The sequence below is a fragment of the Lycorma delicatula genome, chromosome 13 (assembly GCF_047948215.1).
Source record: "Lycorma delicatula isolate Av1 chromosome 13, ASM4794821v1, whole genome shotgun sequence".
Taxonomy (NCBI): Eukaryota; Metazoa; Arthropoda; class Insecta; order Hemiptera; family Fulgoridae; genus Lycorma; species Lycorma delicatula.
The window spans coordinates 7,973,333-7,996,204 of record NC_134467.1 but is presented as its reverse complement, the minus strand read 5'-3'; the positions used below and the strand labels follow the sequence as shown (position 1 = coordinate 7,996,204).

General features: G+C 29.0%; 1 protein-coding gene across 2 annotated transcripts; it reads right to left on the bottom strand.

Moving 5' to 3' along the window:
• Positions 1–829: 829 nt before the first annotated feature.
• Positions 830–20,835, bottom strand: LOC142333966 (uncharacterized). Of its 2 annotated transcripts, none has more exons than XM_075381620.1 (3): positions 20,551–20,835; positions 15,789–16,017; positions 830–1,984 (listed from the first exon to the last, which is right to left on the bottom strand). In XM_075381620.1, exons 1-3 carry the CDS (start codon positions 20,666–20,668, stop codon positions 1,924–1,926), a joined length of 408 nt encoding a protein of 135 aa, XP_075237735.1. In that variant the 5' UTR covers positions 20,669–20,835; the 3' UTR covers positions 830–1,923. The 2 variants fall into 2 exon arrangements, with proteins under 2 accessions (XP_075237735.1, XP_075237734.1); XM_075381619.1 differs by lacking the exon at positions 830–1,984 and adding an exon at positions 8,565–14,163 and having other exon boundaries at positions 20,551–20,830.
• Between the last annotated feature and the right edge of the window lie 2,037 nt (positions 20,836–22,872).

Below are 22,872 nucleotides of genomic sequence, written 5' to 3'. Positions count from 1 at the left end.
GAGTTTTATTTTTTTATATAAATGTGAAGTTATTAGTTATTAAGATGTATTCACAGTGTTCCCCAGGAGGGAGGTGTTAGTCAAACTTAAGGAACCAATTCAGTGCATCAAAATAAAATATAAAAGCTCTGTAAATATTACTTTTATCTAATTATATCTTCTAGATCAAATGTTTTTTCATTGTAAACAAAATAACACCTTAATTTTTTTCAAATCTGTTGATAAAAATGTGAAACGCAGCTGAAACTGTGAATAAATTAAAAAATGATACAGTCTGATAATTTTTGTCTTAAATGAAATGTTTTTTTATTTGATGTTCTGAATCAATCCTTTAAGTTTTGGCTTACTTGTAGTGTTATACCATGTGCAAATATTTCATTGTTTTTAACATTCAAATAATAGAAAACTTTTGTTTTTCTTTTGACTGGTTAGATTTTTTTAAAAATAGTTAAATTTGTTTTCAATGCTTGGAGAAAAATAAAGAGAGAATTTTTTTATAAATTTAATGATTATTTCAAAAATATTTATTACTTTTAGTATTACTGAACATAATAATAAATAGACCATACTTTTAAAAACACGTAAACTTAATCATGGAAGTTCAAAATATAATTTTTTGTGATTTTTTTTTTTTTTAATATTATGATTATTAAATAGTTTTGTAGCAGAATGTAAAAATGTTTAGGTTCATAAAAATAGTAAACATACAAATAATTAAAACAACTTTAGGATTGTTTATTATAACAAAAAAAAACTTGATTAAACATATTAAAGCATTAAAAATTTAACTGATATAACCCTCAAAAAAAAGTTTTGTGCCTTTTTTTATACTTTTATACTGATTTTTTAAGATAATTTTATACCAATTATTGTTATAATATGAAGGACATTCAATAATTAACGAGACAAATTGATGTAGAGAATAAACAATTTATTCAGCGACAATGAAACTTACACTACTTTTCAACATAGTGTCCAGCAATATTTAGACACTTGTCCCACCGTTCTGTGAGCTTTCTGATTTCCACAGCATAGAAGTCTTTATCTTGCTGTTTGATCTGTTATTGCATTTTTGACTGGGTTGTTGTCGTCGAACTTCTTGCTGCATAAAAAGTTTTTGAGCGGGCCGAACACATGAAAATTGGACGGGGTGAGGTTTGGGCTGTAAGGAGGATGTGGCAATACCTCCCAACCAAACTCTCGAGCATTTCTCCCATTCTCTGACTTGAGGATGCGTATTGTCATGCAAGAGAATCGCACCTTTTGAGAGATCAACATAACGTTTTCACCTTATCGCGGGTCTCACTTTATGTTTGAGCATATTAGATTTGTACTCGCCGGTCACGGTATATTGTTCTCCTAAATAGTCACTAAAAATTGGGCCTTGTGAGTCCCAGAAGACCATCAACATCATTTTACCGACTGAAGCGTGACTTTTGAATATTTTTTGGTGGGCAAATGTAGATGTTTCCACTCGTAGACTGCCATTTGGATTCGAACCTGTGATGAAAACTGTTTCATCACAGGCTCATTACCTTCTCCTTCAAACCATTCTTTGAGCTCAGAACAAATGCGAATCTGGGTATTTTTATGGGCTTGAGTCGACTATCTTGAACACATTTTCCAATAATTTAGCAAGTCATGAACGATTGAATGCACGGTTCCAACACTAATATTATACAAACTAGCAATTTGTGAAATTTTGACTCCCTTGCCTTCACAAATAAGATCATTTATGCGATTTTGTTGTACAGTAGTCAAAACTTCGACCGGTCTTCCAGAGCGATTGAGATCAGTCACACTTGTTCTGCTCGAATTAAACTGTTCCACCCACTTACACACGTTACTGCGATTTAAACACTTTTCACAATGTCGTTTCAACATTCTTGAGTAAATTTCTGCCAGTTTCACACCTTCTGATAGCTAAAATCGTATTATTGAATGTTGGTCTTCCAGTATACATGTTTCAAGCTGAACTGACATTCTGAAATCAGCAAAAGAGGTTATGTTTAGATTAATTGTGATTGAACAGTCGATTACATGTTTTTCAAAGGTTGCCGAGTTGATTGTGAAAAAGTTTCATTGTCATTGAATGAACTGTATTTTTCCTACATCAATTTGTTTCATTAATTGTTGAACATCCCCCTTGTATATGATTTTAACTTTGTTGTTTGCGATTTGATTTTATAAATTCTATACCTATGCTGCACTTTGTTATAGATTTAAAAAAGTTCATGCTATTTTTCATTGGAAAAATTGCTTTTAGTTTATGTAGTTTATAATAAACAACTCTAAAGCTACATTGCAAACATAAAAATTACTATTATTGTATTTTTTTTTCAAAAATTGTTCAACTTAGCAATGGTACATATGCCAATTAGAAAAATATTTTTAACTTGTAAAAATAGTTTTCTTTTTAATTACGATTTTCTATAATAAGTTAAGATTATTATAAAAGTATTATTATTATTATTTGTTGATTATTATTACATTTTGATATGTTTTAGGTCATCATCTGGTGTTCTCTCTGGTGACAAGTCACATTACAACTGTCTATCCATTCCTGTCTAAGCCTTCACCTTTGCCCCCTTATAGTTACTAATCATCACGTCATCTATTAACTTCATCCTCATTCTTCTTGTTTAAAATTACACTACCTTTAACCACGTATCCTACCTTTAAACACGTTTTCTTTCACCATATAAGTGCCCTTTCTTGTTTTATCATGTTCATTACTTCCTCATTCCTCACTCTATTTATTCATATCCTCATTTCAAAATCCTCAATCCAGTTCCTCTTCTTAAACTTCTATGCTTCATTTCCATACAATATAATACACTCCATTATTTAGTTAAAATGTCAGATACAGTTTTTTTTGAGAATGAAAAAACTTCTTTGTTTGACTTACTGTTCTCATTTTAATATTAAATTTAAAGAATATTTTAGAATGACTCTACAGTTGGTAAATAATGATTTAATAATTGGTAGATGCCAACTCCTAGCCGAATAGCACTGGTGTATTTTGTAAAAATTCCTCATAGCATTCCTACCGAATTACCTGTAATTCAATCTCTATGTTTGTTGTTTGTAGTAAATTGGCGTATACCTTTTTGTATTGTTACTTGCCAACTGGTTTCATGCTTTAAATATAAAAATTATAATCGATTACTCAGTAATATGTAAACAGGGTCTGTATTTATATATATTTAATTCATTGTTTTTTAGTTTTCTTCTTATCATTAAACATTTAAAATTTTTAAGAATGTTTATAAACTTACCCAAATTATGGGTAAGATGGGTAAATTTTTATAATTGAAATTTATTAGTTATGGGTCCAATAATTAAGATATATGATATTCTCTCATATTAATAATATATATATATTTAAAATATTATATTGTTTATAAAATAATAAATATATCATTACATTTTCAAAATTCAAGAGTCATTCTAAAAATGTCTCAATTGTAATTATTTATTAAGAAGCATAAATATATTTATATTAAAATTTAGCAGCAGTTCTTTTCATCAAATTTTGTCTGGTATTTGCCATGAATTAAGTTATTTATTAATTATACTAATTCATCTGTTGTATTTTTTACATATCATAATCTTGTGAAGAACGCGAAACACATTAATTTTAATCAGCAACGTTCAACTTTTTTTTATAATAAAGGTTTCTATTTTTTTGGAAATCCTTTGAGACGATAGATCTGCCGAAGTATTTAAGGCTCAGTATTTATTCTTCATTTGTTAGTTTATTGATCGATGAAGGAAACAAGAGTGCTTTAAACTTTTGTTGTATTTAATGATAAATATTTTTGTTTAATTTTATATATGTGTGTGTGTTGTTTTTTAACCCTTAAAAATGTATCGTAGGCTGAGTGCTACTTTAAAGTTTATTCTGTGACGTTTTCTGGCGATTTCTAAAACATGTTATAGCCTCAGGCTAGGGTAATTCCTTTAGTTGTAATTAATTAACTCATCGTTTACTGAAAATGTATCTTTGAGAGTTAAGTCTTTTTTTTACAGTAGTATTTGTACTTAATAATTGTTTTATTTTAAGAATAGTTAATTGTATATTGTTTGTTAGCCGTTTATAAAAAAAGATTACATCACAAATAAATTATTTAATGTTAAAAGATATAAATTTTGTATTAATTTTATCCAGTATTTTATTAATATATAATCAAACTTTTTTACTAATGGTAATAAAGATTTTTTTAAAAATGTTTTCTTTCAAAGAAAAGATTTAACGTGGTTATTTTTATTTTTCATTTCTCAACCGAGAAATTTGAATTATAAAAACCTTTTATTGAATTATAAGTCTTATGTATTTAAATATAAATAATAAAAGTTTGATTGTATTTTTTATAAAATAACTTGAAGACCTTCTTCCGTCCAAAATATTTGTGTATGTTTATCTGTGATGTATTGATATTGTTACATTATTTTTATGTATCCTTTATGTTACGGTATTATATTTTTTGTATTTATATTTCTGTTGTAATAAATTATTACTTTTTCTTTATCTTATTACATTATTTTATTTTGTTTTCATTTAGTTTACTTGATTTTGCTTTTTCATGTAATATAAACAAACAAAGAAGAAAAAAAGCAAGGAAAAAATAACATGATTTTCATGATAGCTTTAATGATATTGTAGAAAGTTTTTGAATTAATGTTTCAAACAACTGAATAATTTTTTTTTAATTTAATTTTAATAGTTTCATATCATTATCTTGTTAATAGATATTACTTAATTTTTTTCTTTATTTTGGTTATATTCCATAGTATTATCTTCATCTTGGATTCAAATTTAAAAAATATCTGTTAAACAATTCATTAATTTTTTGTTCTGATTTTTAATTGAGAAGAACCATCTTAAATTGCCGTATCTGTGGTTTTTTTTATTATTAACAAATGTTATTCTTGAGATTAATTTTTATGAAGCTGTATTTAATTCAGCTATTTTATTCACATTAATATATGTGTGGAATAATCTGTTTTATCCTAGCAGCATTATAGAGTGATTAACAAAGATTGTAACAAACTTTCAGGATATGTTCTACTAGTGAAAATAAAGGAGTTAATATAAACATAAATTTGGAAACCCTTTGTTAACAACTGTCAGCCGATAAAAAATTGCTCCCTGATTTCTGTGCCTTAGGTAAAATTAAGTTAGCCCGGTAATTCTTGGAATCCAAATTAAAGGGTAAGGAACAACTTCCTTAATCTTTAAGCTATCCAATTGCTCAAAAAACTACTTTGCAGGGAATTTCAAGGGCTACAAGGCATGTAAAGTTCAGATTCCTTGAGCCCTTCATTTTTAAAATTTTTGAGTTTAAAGGGCTTGGGGAAGGTGGTCCTTGCACACAAATGCAAACTTCTAACGGCGATATCTCAATCAATTTTTATTCTACAGAAATAAAAAAAACCAAAATTTTCAGTAAAAAAAAAATAAATAAATAAATAAATTATTGTACTCTAGCATTTTTATGTATTTTCTTTAGTTTTTGAATTATTGTGAAAAAATAAACTTTTTTAAGAAATACAAAACATTTTTCAAATTTGAATCAACCTTTTTTTCAAATCTTGGATATTCCAAACTGATCAACTTCTAGAATATATTGTTATTACTTAAATAAAGTATAAAATAAATTATAAAAGGATTATGTTCAATTCCAATTCTTGCTGAAAAATCATTTGTTTCATTGCTGATTTTTTTTCTCTGAAAACACAGAACCATTTTATTTTCATTGTAACTCCATTAGTTTCATGCTAATGATTTTTACAAAAGCTAATTTTAAGTCTTTTCTAGTACTTTGAAAAATATCCTATAACTTTTACTTAAAAAATTTTCCGTTATTTAATGTTGAAATTTTCGACTTCAGTTATCGGTGAATTAGCCTTCAATTAGGCATAACTCAGTTCGTATTGTATCTACAGAAATAAAAATAAAACCAATCTCTTTGTTATTTTATAAGCTTCATTTGCGCTAACAGTAATTTTTTCGATAAAATGTAAGGTTTTTGAATTATTCGTTAAAAAGTCGTTCAATGGTTTGATGAAAAATCAACATTTTCAATCACAAATAACTCAGAAAGTTTTGACTCTACAAAAAATTTTTATAGAATGTTTTATGCTTAGAATTTATTCCTCGGTCAATTTCTGCAATTATTTTGAATGTAATAATTTCCACCCCTAGGGGAAAAGCACGCATCAGCACTATATAACTTTTGTTCCTCGACCTATTCCCAAATTACTGCCCAAATTTTACATCAGTCAGTTTTGTTTGAAAGAATTCTGAACGAAAAACTCTCAAACACTGGACTATTTGTATTTTTAGAAAAAAGCATTAAATAGAGAACTACTGCTGTGTTCTTTTACTTTCAGTTCAGAATGAAATTAAAAACGAACAATTACCAATAATTTAATGTAATTTGATGATATGATCAAAAAGCCAAATTTAAAGATGAAAAATTAAAACAGTGTTGTATTGAGTCCAGTTTGTGCATATGTGGTTTTCACAGAATATTAACATTTTGACACCTAAGAAACCCGAAAAACCAGATGGAATTTTTCTGAATGTTAATGTTGTGTGTGGGTGTGTTCAATGTTGGCCTTCAAATCACCTTATATCTCCAGAACTACTGGACCGATTTTGCCCAAATTCTGTCAGATTACTTCTAATATGGTGCATTGATGCCATTAAATTTTCAACTTAAAAGGTCAAGGGGGTGAAGCTCTTGAGCAAGGTCACCTTCAGTATCTCGAGATTTCGCCTAATTAAGGTCATATTTTTCTTACGCACATTTTGTTAACGATTAAAAAAATAGCAAAGTGTAAAAAAAATTTCAGCCCAAAAAATTCTGTTGCAATCGTCTGCTATGTTGTGACATCACAGGTAAACTGTAGAATGAAATAAATTAATATTTAATGAATATTATTAATTCACAACTTCACCCTCCTTTGGGGTGAAGAAATTATGGATATTTTTAATATCTTTCAATGATGCTAGGGACTCAGTCGATGGCTTAAAACCTTTCCTAGGATAACACAAATGTATTCAGAAAATTAGAAAGTAATAGTTTGGTTGGTTCTTGTGTGACGTGTGATAACTGAAAACTTTATTTATATTTCCGAATAAGTGTGATCTGTTAGATCAAGAGTGTATTTGATGCATGCAAAAGTTAGCCTTCAATCTACTAACAAATACCTAATTTGAATTTTGAAAATCGGATAATTGCAGAGATATTGTAAGAGCACCCCATTAGTTACCAGTTGATTGTGATGATTGGTCTAACCTCCCATGATGTGCTCGCATACTTCACCATTCTAGCTTCACATGCAATCCCCATGGGAAGGCCATTATTATTGTTAAAAGAAACTTTTTTAATTTATTTAACAAATTCTGTTTTTTTATTTTTGTAATATTGTTAATTTGAATCAATTAGTTCAAATCCAGCTCACACAGTGATAGAGACTAACAGTTCAATACTTCAATTTATTAAAGTTTTTGCTTTAACCAGTGTATATATATATATATATATATATATATTGTTTTTTTTTGTTTTATATGAAATATATCTAAAAACCTTCTCAGTTATGCCAAGAAACATGGATAAAAATTTGGTTGCAACTGATAGTGTAGTTTTTTTTGTTTATTCCAAACAAACAAAAACTCTCTTCCTCTTTATATAATAGTAAAGATTTCATTACAAAAATCCAATATTAAATTATTGTGACAGCAAGCATAAAATATTTTTAAATCTTCCATTTGGGTATATAATTTTCATTTAAAAAATCTGTGCTTATGTTTACTAGAAACTATGAGACGCAGAGGAACTTCCAGTCATAAAAATCAGTTCATTTGGCGATAAATAATACTTGAAATAAAAAGATTTAAAAAATACTTCTTGAACAAAGCTCTGGTTCACTGAAAAGCGGCGAAGAAGGAGAATCAAGGATTCTTGTACATTAAGGAAGAAATTGCAAAAAGTAAAGAAGGGGTTTTTGTCGGCCCACAATAAGGGAATCTGTGAGAGATTAAATGTTTAAACATTTAAAGATACCAAAATTTTGTGGATGTCCATAAATCTTGTTTGATGAGGGATCACAAATAAAAGTTGTATTTAGAGTTTATTTCATTGTCGGAAGTGCATTGTGTTTTAATGTCTATATCTACGGAATTTACGATTGACCCAGCTTCCAGTAAGTCAGTCATGTATAAAATAAATATTTGTAACCCCAGAGCACTATTAAGAGAATCTTTTTCCAGGAAGTTGTATTTAAAAATTCTCTATCAATGAGACCAAGATGGTAGCTAGCACCTTTCATTTTGTGGAATTTTATTTTTCTGTTGCATTCCAGTGACCGTTAATTATATTTCAATGGTCCTTCATATGATTTAAAAACATTTTTTAGTAATGCAGATTTACTATTTAATTTTTTTTTAAATCACTAATACATGTTAAAGTTGCTTCTTTCATTGTAGATTTTTCGTAGAAGAAAGAAATAGGAAATTCAATTCAAAATAACAATATTTGTTTTTAAAATTAATCTATTACATCAATTTGTTTTTACAATGTACAAGATTAAACTTGTAGCAACAAATATATATATAATACTTATTTATAAATATAAATAAAATAATTTTACAAATAAAATAAAAAAATAAGTAAACTGTGATTATTTTAAAAACGTATATTTTTTATAGTGTTTTATCTACAATTCAATTTATACATAATTACACTTTAAAATGATTTTCTCTCATGCAAAAACCAACCGAAAAAAATATTTTTAAAATCATGAGATTTTAAATTAGTCTATAATACATCTGGTTTATAAAATCTATAATAAATCCTTTTATAACAAGATAAAATTTCTGTACCTTTATAACATTCTGATACATTAATCGGTGGGGTCTAAAATATTAACTAAAAATGCTGCAAATATTTAGCTGTAATAAATACATTTATAATAAATTTTACTAAAATATATGGAAATAGGAACTGAATATTAAGGATCCTTGGTAAGACAAAAAACTTACAATGTTTACAATCTGTTCTTTCCATGATGCTTGGAATGTCTCACAAAATAGCATCCTTAAAATAAATATTTACAGGTTAAACTCATTAAAAAAAAAAAAAGCTAAATTTGGTCATACCTTATTAATTGTGGTAAATGCATTTTTCTGAACAATTCACAAAGAACATGAATGACAAAAATTAACAAACTAAAAATAATAAACTTATACAATATTTTTCATCGTATTGATACATTTTTTATTTTTATTTTAGAATAGCTCTCTGATATAATTATATAGTTTTTTAATGTTAATGAGCAAGATGAGAAAAATAGTATATTAATATCATGATATTAAAACGGTAATAATTTTCAAAATCATGAAACATTTTACAAATTAATATTAGATCTATTTTATTATGAAAGATTCAGAAAATAATAACAAAGAACAAAAAATTTACAATTACAAAAACTTTATCATGATTAAAATGTAAAAAAAATTTTCAGTTTAATATTTTGGTCAAATAAAGATTACTGCTTCATTTCAACTTTACTGTTAATGGACATACATTGAAAATGTATGGCAATAAGTATAATTATATGTAGTAAATTAATACTGTAGGATGCAATAAATACAGCGAGATTCAATTTTTGTAGTAGGCAATCTACCTCTGTAGTTAGTTCTTAGATGGTGCCACTGAAACGCTATATTGAAGTAAGAAAATAAATACAAAAAAGAATGAACAACTGGATTAATTTAAGAATAAATGTAATTATTTTTATTTAATACCGAAATTATAAATATAATTTAACCAAACTTAATACTACACTCGCTATTTAAGATTAGTGAGCAAAGCGAGTGTAGATTAAATTTGGATAAATTATAATTATAACATGAACAAGGTTAATTTATTCTTAAATTAGTCCATTTATTTATTCTTTTATATATAGCATTTCAGTGGAACCATCTAACAACTAACTACAGAGGTAGATCGCCTATTACAGTAATATCCAACTTTTCTAAGTTTTTTGAAATTTTTTTAAAGATTCAATATGTAATCGTTTACTGCACACAAAATAAATCAAAACCAATTTCTCATGTTAAAATTCACAGTAAAAGTAATTTAAAAAAAAAAAAAAAAAAAGACGACTAACAAGGTGTTCAAAAAGTAATGAGAATTTTGAAATTTCGCAGGTTGTATTAGTTTGATTCTCGGGATTTTTTCATTGTTGTATTGGTAAACATATCTGAAAAGTATCTGTACATTTTTAGCCATATTGGATGTTTAGTCTGTTGTCAGCTGTCAAAAGGATAACACGTGTTTTGATACGATCGGTGATTTTTTATTTATATAAATAATGGATCAGAGAATTTGTATTAAATTTTGTTATAAGAATGAAATACAGTGTAAAAATGTTAAACGTTGCTTTTGATGAGTCTGCTATGAGTAAAGCAAGCATTTATGAGCGTTTCTAAGAATGTTATGAAGACATTGAGGATGACGAACGCCCCAGCACATCAACAACTGATGAAAACATGGAAAAAGTGAAAAAAATGATTACGAATGATCGTCAAATCACAATCGGAGAAGTCACTGATGATGCTGGAATATCAATTGACTCATGCCGTGAAATTTTTTTGATTGTTTTGGGTATAAAATGTGTAACAGCAAAATTTCCAAAATTGTTGAATTTCGAACAAAAACAGCGGCAAATAGAAGTTGCTCAGGAGTCACTAAATGAAGTCAAAAATGATGCAGAATTACTGAAAGTGTCATAACAGGTGATGAAACATGGGTTTACAGATATGATGTTGAAACTAAGATTCAATCTCGTCCCAGTGGAGGCATTCTAGATCACCAAGACCGAAAAAAGCTCAACAAGTACGATCGAATGTGAAGGTTATGCTCACCGTGCTCTTCAACTTTAACGACATATTGCATCATGAGTTCTTGCCACAAGGTCGAACAATCAATAAGGAATATTACGTACAAGTTCAATGCCATTTGCGTGAAGCAATCTGAAAAAAACACCCTGATTTGTGGCAAAATAATTCATGGGTATTGCACCATTGCACTTCATCGCTTGTTTGTGTATTTTTGGCCAAAAACAACACGGTAATGATACCCCAGCCACCATATTTGCTAGAAATGATCCCGTGTGACTTTTTTCTATTCCCAAAAATAAAGAGGACCTTAAAGGGCTGTCGTTTTATAAGCATAGATGAGATTAAAAGTGAATAGCTGAAAGAGCTAAACACTATTCCAAAGATTGAGTACCAGAAGTGTTTCAGGGATTGGATAAAGTGCTGGCATAAGTGTATAATATCTAACGGGGACTATTTTGAAGAGTATAACATTAATGTAGACGAATAAACAAATTTATTTCCAAAATACAAAAATCCTCATTCTTTTTGAACACATCTTGTATATGCGTATAAAATTGAATGTATGTTCAGCAAAACCACAAATGGCAAGGTAAATTTTTTATAGATATTAGTTCCTAAAGATTCCTTTAGAGTGCGGTACATATTAATATATTAGGAAACAATCCAACATATTGAAAAAGTATTAAAAGCAAGACTTTTACATAGCCTTGTTTTGTAAGATCTTTAACACTAATTATATTTAGTGCTCTATAATTGATAAAAATAGATATGTATACATTTAAAATAATTAAGAGCACTTATGGCAAATCAAAGAGATGAAAATTTAGTAAAAGGAACTATAACATTCATTTAAATATAAAAAATTAAATAATTACATATAAAGAAATTGATACAATAAAAAAAAAAAAAAACATAAAAAAGGGTAACTTTAAAATGGTAATAAAACTATTTTTTTCCTTAATTTTTACAAAAAAATAGATTTTCTAAACAGTATATTTAATACTTTAAAAGTAATCACAATGCTGTTTTAATAAAATCAGCTGGATATAGATTCGTTAATAAAACTTGTTAACTAGTTTAAATATTATCAGTATATGAAATCAAAATAAACTGGTCCAAAAGTCATATCGCATGAAAAAAATATGAGAAATATGAAGCCTGGACTTACTCAACACCTTGTCATTAGTTCAGCTTTTTCATAATTTCTGGATAATAAACGGATAGTTGGAGAATTCTATAAATAAAAATGGGTCGCTACTGCACTGAGCTCTAATAAAGAAATGACTTTGCTAGCTACTACAGATGCCAGCATGAAACTACAAATTGAATCGGGGAATTGGGTTACACTATTCCTTTTGTATTCTCATAGAAAGGAATAAAGGGGAAGGAAGACCAAAGGGGGTCATCAATTCATGAAGGAATTGTCTCTGATCAAAGTAGATCAGGGTAGTTTACAGTTATGTTTGGCATTCTATCACTCGTATAAGTGATTGGAATGGAATGGAATGCATAAGTGGCGGGAGTATCACAATTCTCCCTTACAATCGCAGAGCCTGGACTTGCTGCTGCTATGATTCTATAATCGGGCGTGTTTCTAGGGTTTATTTTTAGTGTCGGTTATAAGTTTTAATTTTTTTTGTTAAATTTATGGACAGATTTGTGAATAGCATTCCTATCCTTTTTAGACCAGCGTTCTCATCCCATTACTGGGTCCGACCGCGGGAGACTAGACTTTTAAGCCTGATGTTCCCGACGTAATTCTCCTTCAGACCGTCCGCTGAAGTCCTTTCAGTGCTAGCAGGAATACATAAGTGATTTAAGAACGCACACAACAAATTTCATTGAAAGAAATCATGTGAATTTTTTAATACAACTTTTACAATTTTTCTAAACATACTAATTGATACATTAAAAAAAATTATCACACGAAAAAAGCACATACCCAAACCCAGTATGTTTAGGTATAATTTTTTGCATTTTTGATGTACAATAAATTTAATTTTATTTTGATGAAATTTAGTTAAATTTCTCAACATTCCTGGAGAATAAATACAATTTCATAACTTATGCTAGCGTTACATCAATTGCAAAAATAAATAATAAAAAAAGAACATAATCAATTCATTTTAAAAACACATTTAATTTTTTGCGTTTCTCAGACGTACTACTTTAGTTATTAATTAATTCTAATAAATGAATGAATGAAAAAATAATATCACAGATTTAAAAAAAAAAATTAGCTAAAGAACAATTCAAAATAATATTAACTTCTTTTACTTAATAATGACATATTTTAAGATTAAAAACGATTTAAAATGGAATCATAATTTTCTAGCAGTAGGATAAAAGGGTCTTCACTAATTTGTTTAGTTTGGTTCACTTCTTATTCCTTTTTATTTTTGATTAATTTTTATTCCTTCTATTTTGGAGTAATTTGCTAACCTCAACTTACTTTCCGTATGCTAAAGTACATCCTCAATTACTTGTTTCAAACATATATTCTCATTTTTGTCTGTAATTTTTAGTTAAATTAAGATAATGATTAATATAGACAAACCAACAATATTTAATATTGTTGTATTAAATAATACAACAATAATAGTAAACATCCGAAAAAGTTATACTCTTATATTATAATCCGAATCAAAATTAACAATTCTATTAAAAAAATATCATGGCATCTCTAAACCAAAACAAGTATGAAAAAAATTACACCCGACTAGAAAATGCCACATTACAGTTTGTGTACATTTAAATTTTCATAAATTTTTAAATCATCTTTGAAGATTAAACAACTGTGTTATAAAAAAGAAACACATGTTTAACAATTGGGCAATATGACTTTTGGACCCCTTTTTTAATTTTATTTTCAAGGGAGGATAACCCCTTCCTATCACTCCTCACATGCACAAATGTCACAATTATAAAGCTCAAAATAAGTGTATGCCAACACCACAAAAGTGAGTATCATAAATAAATATAATATACAATAATAATAATACAAATAAATAAATAACATATATATATATATATATATATATATATATAACAAAATACACAACCGGATGTACTACACAGTTATTACAACCTATAAACTAATCCATTTATTAATAAATGCAATACATCAGCATTCCTTATTTTGTATAAATTACTGTAAGTAGTCTGTAATTAGAAGTGATACAGTAGTTAAAGGTGCAACAGCCATTGCAAATATATAACATAAATGATACCTACAATTTGATTTTGATCTGAAAAAAAAAATTATATAATCAATAACAGAAGTAAATCATTAACATTAAAGTCACTCAAAAACATTTTGAAAACATCATCAATTGAAATCCAAACCGACTGATAATAAATAAGTTAGTGTATGTACAGATTTTTAGTTGTATCTTAATCATATGCAGTTAAGAAACCTGCATTCCTCAGGAACTTTAAGCGAATGAAAATTTTGTAGCATATGAAATATGCTACATGATATGTATTAAATATGGATGATATGTATTAAATAAAGTGTAGTCTTGTACGGTGTCAGTTCGACCATTCGTGAGATGTGCAGTTAATTGAAACCCAACCACAAAAGAATTCCGGTATCCACGATCTAGTATTCAAATCCGTGTAAAAATAACTGGCTTTACTAGGACTTGAACGCTGTAACTCTCGACTTTCCAAATCAGCTGATTTGGGAAGACGTGTTAACCACTAAACCAACCCGATGGGTATTCGAACTGGACCTGGCTGACCGGTACTGCACCGTTTAAATATAAAATTCACAAATAGTTTTATTAATGGCCGACAAATAGCATTAGATTACATGAAAGCTTTCAAGATAGGGGTGTCCTGATCCCTATGAAGATTTCAGTCCCCGCACCACTCCCTACATTCCTAGGCCTCATTGAAGGTTGTCTTAATGGCCCAATTAATTCTGATTACGTATTATAATCATCTGTTTGACCGCCATCAAGATGCTACTGATGTATATCTGTTTGTAGACATTTCCATCGATGTTTTATTTAACTCAACTTTGCTATCGTCTTCGTTATAGGCTTCTTCCAAACATTTTCATTCATCTACTCTAATTAGTAGCACTCTCAACTACCATTTCATGGAAGCGCGATCCCTGTATTCATTAAAGTCATTCATTAAATAAAGTTGTAAGATAAACTGTAGTAACAGTATATAAATTAATTTGGACCTACTATAAACATCTAGTTTCATACCTCTTAAATTGTTGACTGCAACAATGACAATTTCGTCCTATAATCATCCCAGATACATTTCTTAATTCATCAAAACAATTAAGAGCAATTTCACAAAGAGAGAAACACTTAACTTATTCTGATTTGGTCTGCTTTCGGGAAAGGTTTATGCCTTCAACCTCTCACATCAAAGAGTTCCAACACATTCTACCTCTGATCCGGTGCTCTAAGAAGCGAAGTCAATGCCTTCACTTTTCTACACACAGCTTCATTACAGAGTCCTAGCACATATGGGTGGCCTGTAATGCACCAGTGGAAACACGAATACTGGGGTGTTGTAAAACACAAAGACTAAATACATAAAAAGAACACTGCAGCCAATGCGATGAACCTGTTAGATAATTTCTCTTTTGAAGATTTTACAACATTCTCCACATTTTCAAGCGAGTAATAACTGAACTTGGACTGTTTAATACTGATCTGATTCACTGTATTTAATATCATTTATTCCATATAAAGATCTGATTTTAATATCTATAAAAATAGTGAACCGATAAAAAAATTAACTAAACATTTTAGAAAAATCTCAAAAAGCGATTCACTTTTTGCATGCAATGTCCTTTTTTTATACAATAAAAGAAATTATAAAAGCAAATATAAAAATCTTAACTTACCTTTTATAATATTTATTATATGTAAAAGGTGTAGATGGCCTAACACCTGGCAAATCGCTATCAAGATAAATTATTTGCCATGTAATAAATGACATCATCAAACCAATCAATATCGGTTTTATAATCCACTCCACAGGTATCCATAATTCAATGATGCTACTAAATATAGATGACAAAAAATTATCTGATACGTCATAAGAGCTGTTAAATATTGAAGGCAATGAAGACCCTGTTTTTAGGAGAAAAAATTAATTAATTACTTAAACACATATTAACACACACACTCACTGTGACAAAGTGCAAAGAATACTAATACAAATAAATACTTGTTTGTTAACACAAGTGTGTGAATGAGTAATATACACATTACGTATACATGAGTAAATAGATGATAGAAATCTAGAATAAACTTTTAAATTACTGATTAAATAATCAACATTATTACAATGCAAACAGACTTTTGTTTGTTGCATTTAATATACCATTATTAACAATGTTTTCTAACAAGAGCATGCAATTAGCTTACTATGTTTATCGATGCACTTTTGAAGGATGGTAGAATGAGAGAGGGGGTCCCTTACTTAAATCCAGAATGACAATTTTCAACTTTGCTTCATTTTGGAGTAAACTCCATTTAAAAATTTTGAGTGGCTCAAGCAGCTTATTTGTGTACTTTGTATATTTACATTGATAGCAGTGACAGCAGCCAATCGAATCAAGTGATTCAGTCTTAAAATTAAAAAATCTCGGGTTTCAGTCACTGTGGCATTTTTTTTTAACTTTTATTTTTTTCTTACATATATAATATACTAGCAGTACACAAGTAAAGAAAATTATTTTACTCTGTTAGTAAAATTTTAAAATATGAAACCAAAGTTTGAATAATAAGATTAAAACACCAGTTAAATTAAATTATGTGAAAAAATTTATTTATCCTTTGAGTAAAGTTTGAGACACAGGATTCATGAATATGTATATCCCTGCTCTCTTGACCGATTGGAAACAAAAAATCGTATCACTGCACCATATACAGAATTTTTCCAAAGTGGTCCATCCAGTCTGGAGATCAAACAAAAATAAACCAACATACATAATATCTTTCCAAAATTTTTTAATCCTTTTTTTGAGAGGGTAATGAAACATCTCAGCAAAACCCATACATGCAAAATCTGTCTTGATTATATCATACCTTCGTTTTAAATATTCAACCAGTAAAATAAAAAGGAAAGTGGTTATTTCAGATAAAAATAATTTTATGAAATAATAATGATGGTAATATATACATACAATTGTAATATAATAAATAATGACTTAATGTAAGTTAATAGCTAATTATCAGAGTACGTACATGTTAAATATATAATAAGTGCAATTATCTGATAAAATATTATTTATAAACATATCGACTGAGTTTTATTGTTTCTGTAAATTAAATATTTTAATTAATTTTTGAATAAACTGGTAGGACAATATTTTAACCGATAGGCATTTTATAAAAATAGAAACTGAATTATAATAATGTTCTTCGTGATACACCCTAAATTATTACGGTATATAATGCAAAAATAAATTGTTGCTTGATACAATTAAATATCACTATTTTTATAGAATGCAAATTCTTTCAAAAAAGTCAATAAGACAATAAAGGATGCGTAGTGATGAAACTAGCATACACAAAAAATGATACTTTTCTGAAATCACAATAACAAATAAATATGTTAAACCTACGAGGTCTGTAAATAAAGTAATGAGACTATTTTTGTTTTGCCAGCCAAATTGGCAAGACTGTAAAGTTACTAGTAAACATATGGTTATATGGACAGTTGATTTATATTAGGTATTAATATTTTTCGTTTATTGTTGCCAAGCGAGACGTAAACAAATTTTTCGTGAAACAAGTTTTTGTTGTACGTTACAAAAATGAGAAATACATTTTGAGCAATATTGTGCAATCAAGTTTTGTGTTAAACTTGGTGAGAATGCTATTGAAACTTTTTTAAAATTGAAAAGGGCGTATGGAGATGATACTTTGTCACAAGCCCAAGTTTTTTTTATGTGGTTTATATAATTTTCAGATGACTAGGAATCAGTTGCGGACAATCCATGCTCTGGAAACATCAAAAAGTGACAACGCGAATGTTGAGTGAATCAGAGGCTTGATATGGTACACTGGCAATTAACTGTCAGAATGATTGCAGAAATATTGAATTTGAACCATACCACAGCCCATCAAATTTTGACAAACGAATTGGACGTCAAAAAAGTTTGTGCAAAATTGGTCCCAAAAAACCTCACTGTTGAACAGAAAAATAACAGGGTGGAAGGGTGCCGCAATATTCTTTGGCGAACTGAAACTTATCCTAATTTTCTAAAAAATGTTATTACTGGTGATTGATCTTGGATATCCAAGTACGACCCAGAAAGAAAACAAAGACCAAGGAGTGGCACACTTCAAACTCACCACGTCCCAAAAAAACAAAACCATCTTAATCTGTTTCTTCGATAGTAATGGCATTGTCCATAAGCAGTTTTTACCTACAGGGCAGACTGTAAATCAATATGTTTATTGAGAAATTCTTGAAAGACTGTGGAAAGGAGTTGCCCACGTGAGACCGGCCATCAAAGATAACAGGATGCTGCATCGTGAAAATGCACCTTGTCACATTGCACTCTCAATTAATGAGTTTTTGGCAAAGAAAAACATCCCTGTAGTTCCTCGACTACCTTATTCACCTGACTTGAGTCCCTGTGACTTTTTCCTTTCCTGACTTTAAAAAACAACTCAAAGGACACCATTTTGGAAGCGTAGAAAAAATTTTAAAAAATATAACCGACCATCTGAGGGATATTCCAGTTTCTGGAGTATCAACACTGCTATGAAGAGTGGGAAAGCAGTTTGAAGTGTTGCATGGCTTCCCAAGGGAACTATTTCAAAGGTGACAGAGTCCATGTATAACTGGATTGTAAATAACAAGTTTTTCTGAGCGGTCTCATTACTTTATTTACAGACCTTGTATATTAGTACTGAAAAGAAATACACAATTATGCAATATGTAGCATGTGACGCTACAAGATGCTAGCGTCTTAGCCTTTCATCCAGAGATCCTGGGTTCGAAACCAGGTCAGGCATGACATTTTTACACACACTACAAATCACATTCATCTCATCCTCTGAAGCAATACCTAACGGTGGTCCCGGAGGTGACACAAAAAAAAACTATGCAATGTACAGTTCTGCTATAGTATGAGGACTAAAAGTAGTAAAAATTGCATTAAATCAAGTCCGTTTAATTTCAGGAAATGATCTATTATTGGTTAGACACTACGTTTATACACAACATTTACCTATCTGCACCAGTCCACAAATGAAAGAGTAAAGTGTTTTTGACAGTTTTATGTATATCTTGTACATAAAAAAAGGTTTCCTTGCAGATATAAAGTGGTTTTTGAAAATGAATCTGAAACTTCCCTTCTTGGCTTGTAATTATGAATAAAAAAATTATAATAAAAAATTTGATTATTAAATTTCACTCTGTTTATTAATACTAAAAACATAATCAACCAATGTGTTTTATAATTATATAACTGGTAGTTGCGGTGATAACACCATCTTAAACAGAAATAACTATTAAAACACGATAAACATATTTTAAAATTTGTAAAAAATAAAATCTTGTTATAGATCCAGAACAATCACCGAAAGGTATGATCATTGGAATCAGGGCTGGTAAAACAATCTCTTTTTTTATTTACCTAAAAAATTACCTTAAACAATATCAGAAATATTTTTAAAGGCAATCAACAACTTGTACCTAAACAGTTTATATATTTTTTTTACCTATTAAAGCTGTATATTCTCAAATTCTATTGTACATAATATTTAAATATATCTTCAACATGATTTTCAACATCTCTTTTAAACAACACCTAGTCTATAAAAATTTATAATAAATCATGGGTCAAGTTTCTTAAAACACTGTATACTGACTCATTTAATCAGATATCTGGTACAGCAGGATATGCCCAGCTACCATAAAACCATATTTTATTTACAATATAAGACATACATACAGAGTACAAAATTCTCTTGATATAGTTTCTTGGTAAACACAAAAACTCTATTCAGTAAAAACAATTCTTTTTTTTTTTAATTTTATTTATTATTATTATTAACATAAACAAAACAAGAGAACAGAAATGCAAAAATACTGTTACAAATAATAATTACAAGCAAACATATTCATTAACAAAAAGATTTCAAAGTATAAACATAACACAAAACAATTTTAATTTACAGGCACTTGTCTCTACACACACAAGGTACTTACAATTGCAATAACAATTTATGGGAAACATCTTTACTTAATTTAAATGACAAAGAGCTACACAACTAATATCAAGAACTAAAAACAAACAGGAAATATGTCAATATTCATATTAATTCTATTATAACGATATTCCGGCAATACTTATCAAAGAGACAACGGTTCTATCAATACAGGTTGAAAAAAAGATTCATAATAGCCTTATCACCAATACTCGACGATAACTATAAAAATATAATCTGTATAAATTCTACGAGTATAATACATTCATCAATAGGATGCATTATAGTCTAGGTTAATCAATAAAAAAATTGCTTAGGATAGTAAACTTATCGAAATCGTAAACAATGATATTAATCTTTTTTTAATTAATTACATCAACTACAAATGACGCAATGACTAACCTAAAATAAAGAAATACTATTTTATTTACTTACAATAACCAATTACAGCTTTACTGAGTACAATTAACAACGAAATTATAAATAAACTTAAATCGATTTTATAAAAATGTTCTTTCTCGTCGACATTATACAGATAATCTTTTCTCTCCATCTTTTCACATCAACAATAAACAATAAAAGTAAACACAGGCATTTCTACTGCCTTGACATTCACTACAGCCAACTAAAGGATGATTGTGCAATGACTACATAGCTAAAATTGGATACAACTTCGTGCCGATGTTGTAAACTAATTTCTAGTGCCTATTACGCGTATGGAATAATGTACGTTATAGTACAAGCACTATCAGTTCCATGAAGACATATTTTTATCGGTAAATACAATCGTGATTCATTATTTATTTAACATACGAATGAATACAAAGCAATTATTGTTCAATATAAGCGTAAAATAAATCTATTATCTACTGTTTAAAGTAAATTTACATTATACGTGGATTACTATTTTATTTAATTTATATTATCGTGTGATGTATCATCTACGATAGAAATCGCTGACGAGGGCTAGCAAAAACCCATCTACATACATGTTTGAAAATAGTCTTATTTTTTGTTCATTATGGTTGTGTTGAAATAAATGATTTATTCTAAATCTTGACTAAGTTAAGCAGCATCCATGAAAAGAGAGTATGAACTCAGTCATGGAAATTATCAATAAAAATAAGGGAAGATCAAGTCAAAAGTTTGCTATATTTGGCGGAGCTTAAACAATGGTAATTCAATAAGATATGAAAAATTGAGTCGTCTGTCTAAGAAACTGCATTACTAACCAGACTCTGGTTAGTAACCAGACTCTGGTTAGTAACCAGAGTTACCTCAATCTCGAGTGAATTTTAATCATATGAAATGGAATTGAATTAGGAAATCAGGCTTGTATCTGGATTCCACAAATACTGTCTACCAGCCATTATTCTGGTTTTGGATTCTTTTTAACAGCACATCTCTGGTTTGTCGATTCAGGACTGTTAACAATCAACATATACTCTTCACGAACAAGGAAGCTTTAGCTGCCTATGAGCCCTATAACTATTAAAAACTGATTAAAAAAACGCTATCTTTTTCTTGTCAAAAAATACTTTAAGATCTGAATTCTTGTTTTTATACCTTATAAGAATCTAGTAACTTTAAAGTGTAGATATGAAAACCAAAAGGCTTTATAATTTCAGAAGCGTTAAATTACAAATTCATAAAGAAAGAAGGGAAATTATATTCTCTCTATTTATCTAAAAGTAATATTCGACAGGTACTAAGTAGTTAACCCATCGGGTTGCTCTAGTGATGTAGGCGTCTTCCCAAATCTGCCGATTTGGAAGTCGAGAGTTTCATCGTTCAAGTCACAATAAAGGCAATTTTTTAGGGATAGTAGATCGTGGATACCAGCCTATCAGGTTGGTCTAGTGGTGAACACATCTTCGCAAATCAGCTTATTTCGAAGTCAAGAGTTCCAACGTTCAAATCCTAGTAAAGGCAGTTACTTTTATACGGATTTGAATACTACATCGTGGATAGCGGTATTCTTTGGTGGTTGGGTTTCAATTATCCACACATCTCAGGAATGGTCGAACTGAGACTGCACAATATTACACTTAATTTACACTAATACATATCATCTTCTAAAGTAATACCTGAACGGTAATTCCCGTAGGCTAAACAGGAAAAAGTACTGAAAAGTTCCCTTAAACGTTTTAATGAAATCGCCATCCAAAAGGCAATTATCCAATCACCGTTAAAGAATATGGGTATTTACTTTAGTCAAGCTATAAGCTATAACACCGCGTAAAAGAGATGACTTAAAACTTTATCAAGCTGGCAAAAACATAATGTATAACTCTTTTTTTATACCTAGACAATTCACGTTCAGTTAGGTGGTTCCACTACATTATTGGATAAATACCATTTTGGTTTCTAGAAACATTTTTCTGTTAAGCCTCCAGAACCACCATAAAGTTTTACTTCAGAGTATGATATGTATGAATGTAAATGAAGTGTAGTCGTGTACAGTCAAAGGTCGACCGTTCCTGCGAGGTGCGGTTAATTGAAACCCCATCACCAAAGAACACCACGATATATCTACGATATAGTTTTCAAATCCATATAAAAGTAACAGCCTTTACAAGGATTTGAACCTTAGAACTCTCGACTTTGAAATCAATTGATTTACGATGATGAGCTCACCACTAACTCTGTGGGTTAACCTGAAAGATGTTTGCCTCAATATATCGGTTGGTAGAAATTTTGAGGACACTAATAAAAAAAATAGACTTTTGCAACTATAAACTGAACTAAATTCAAAGG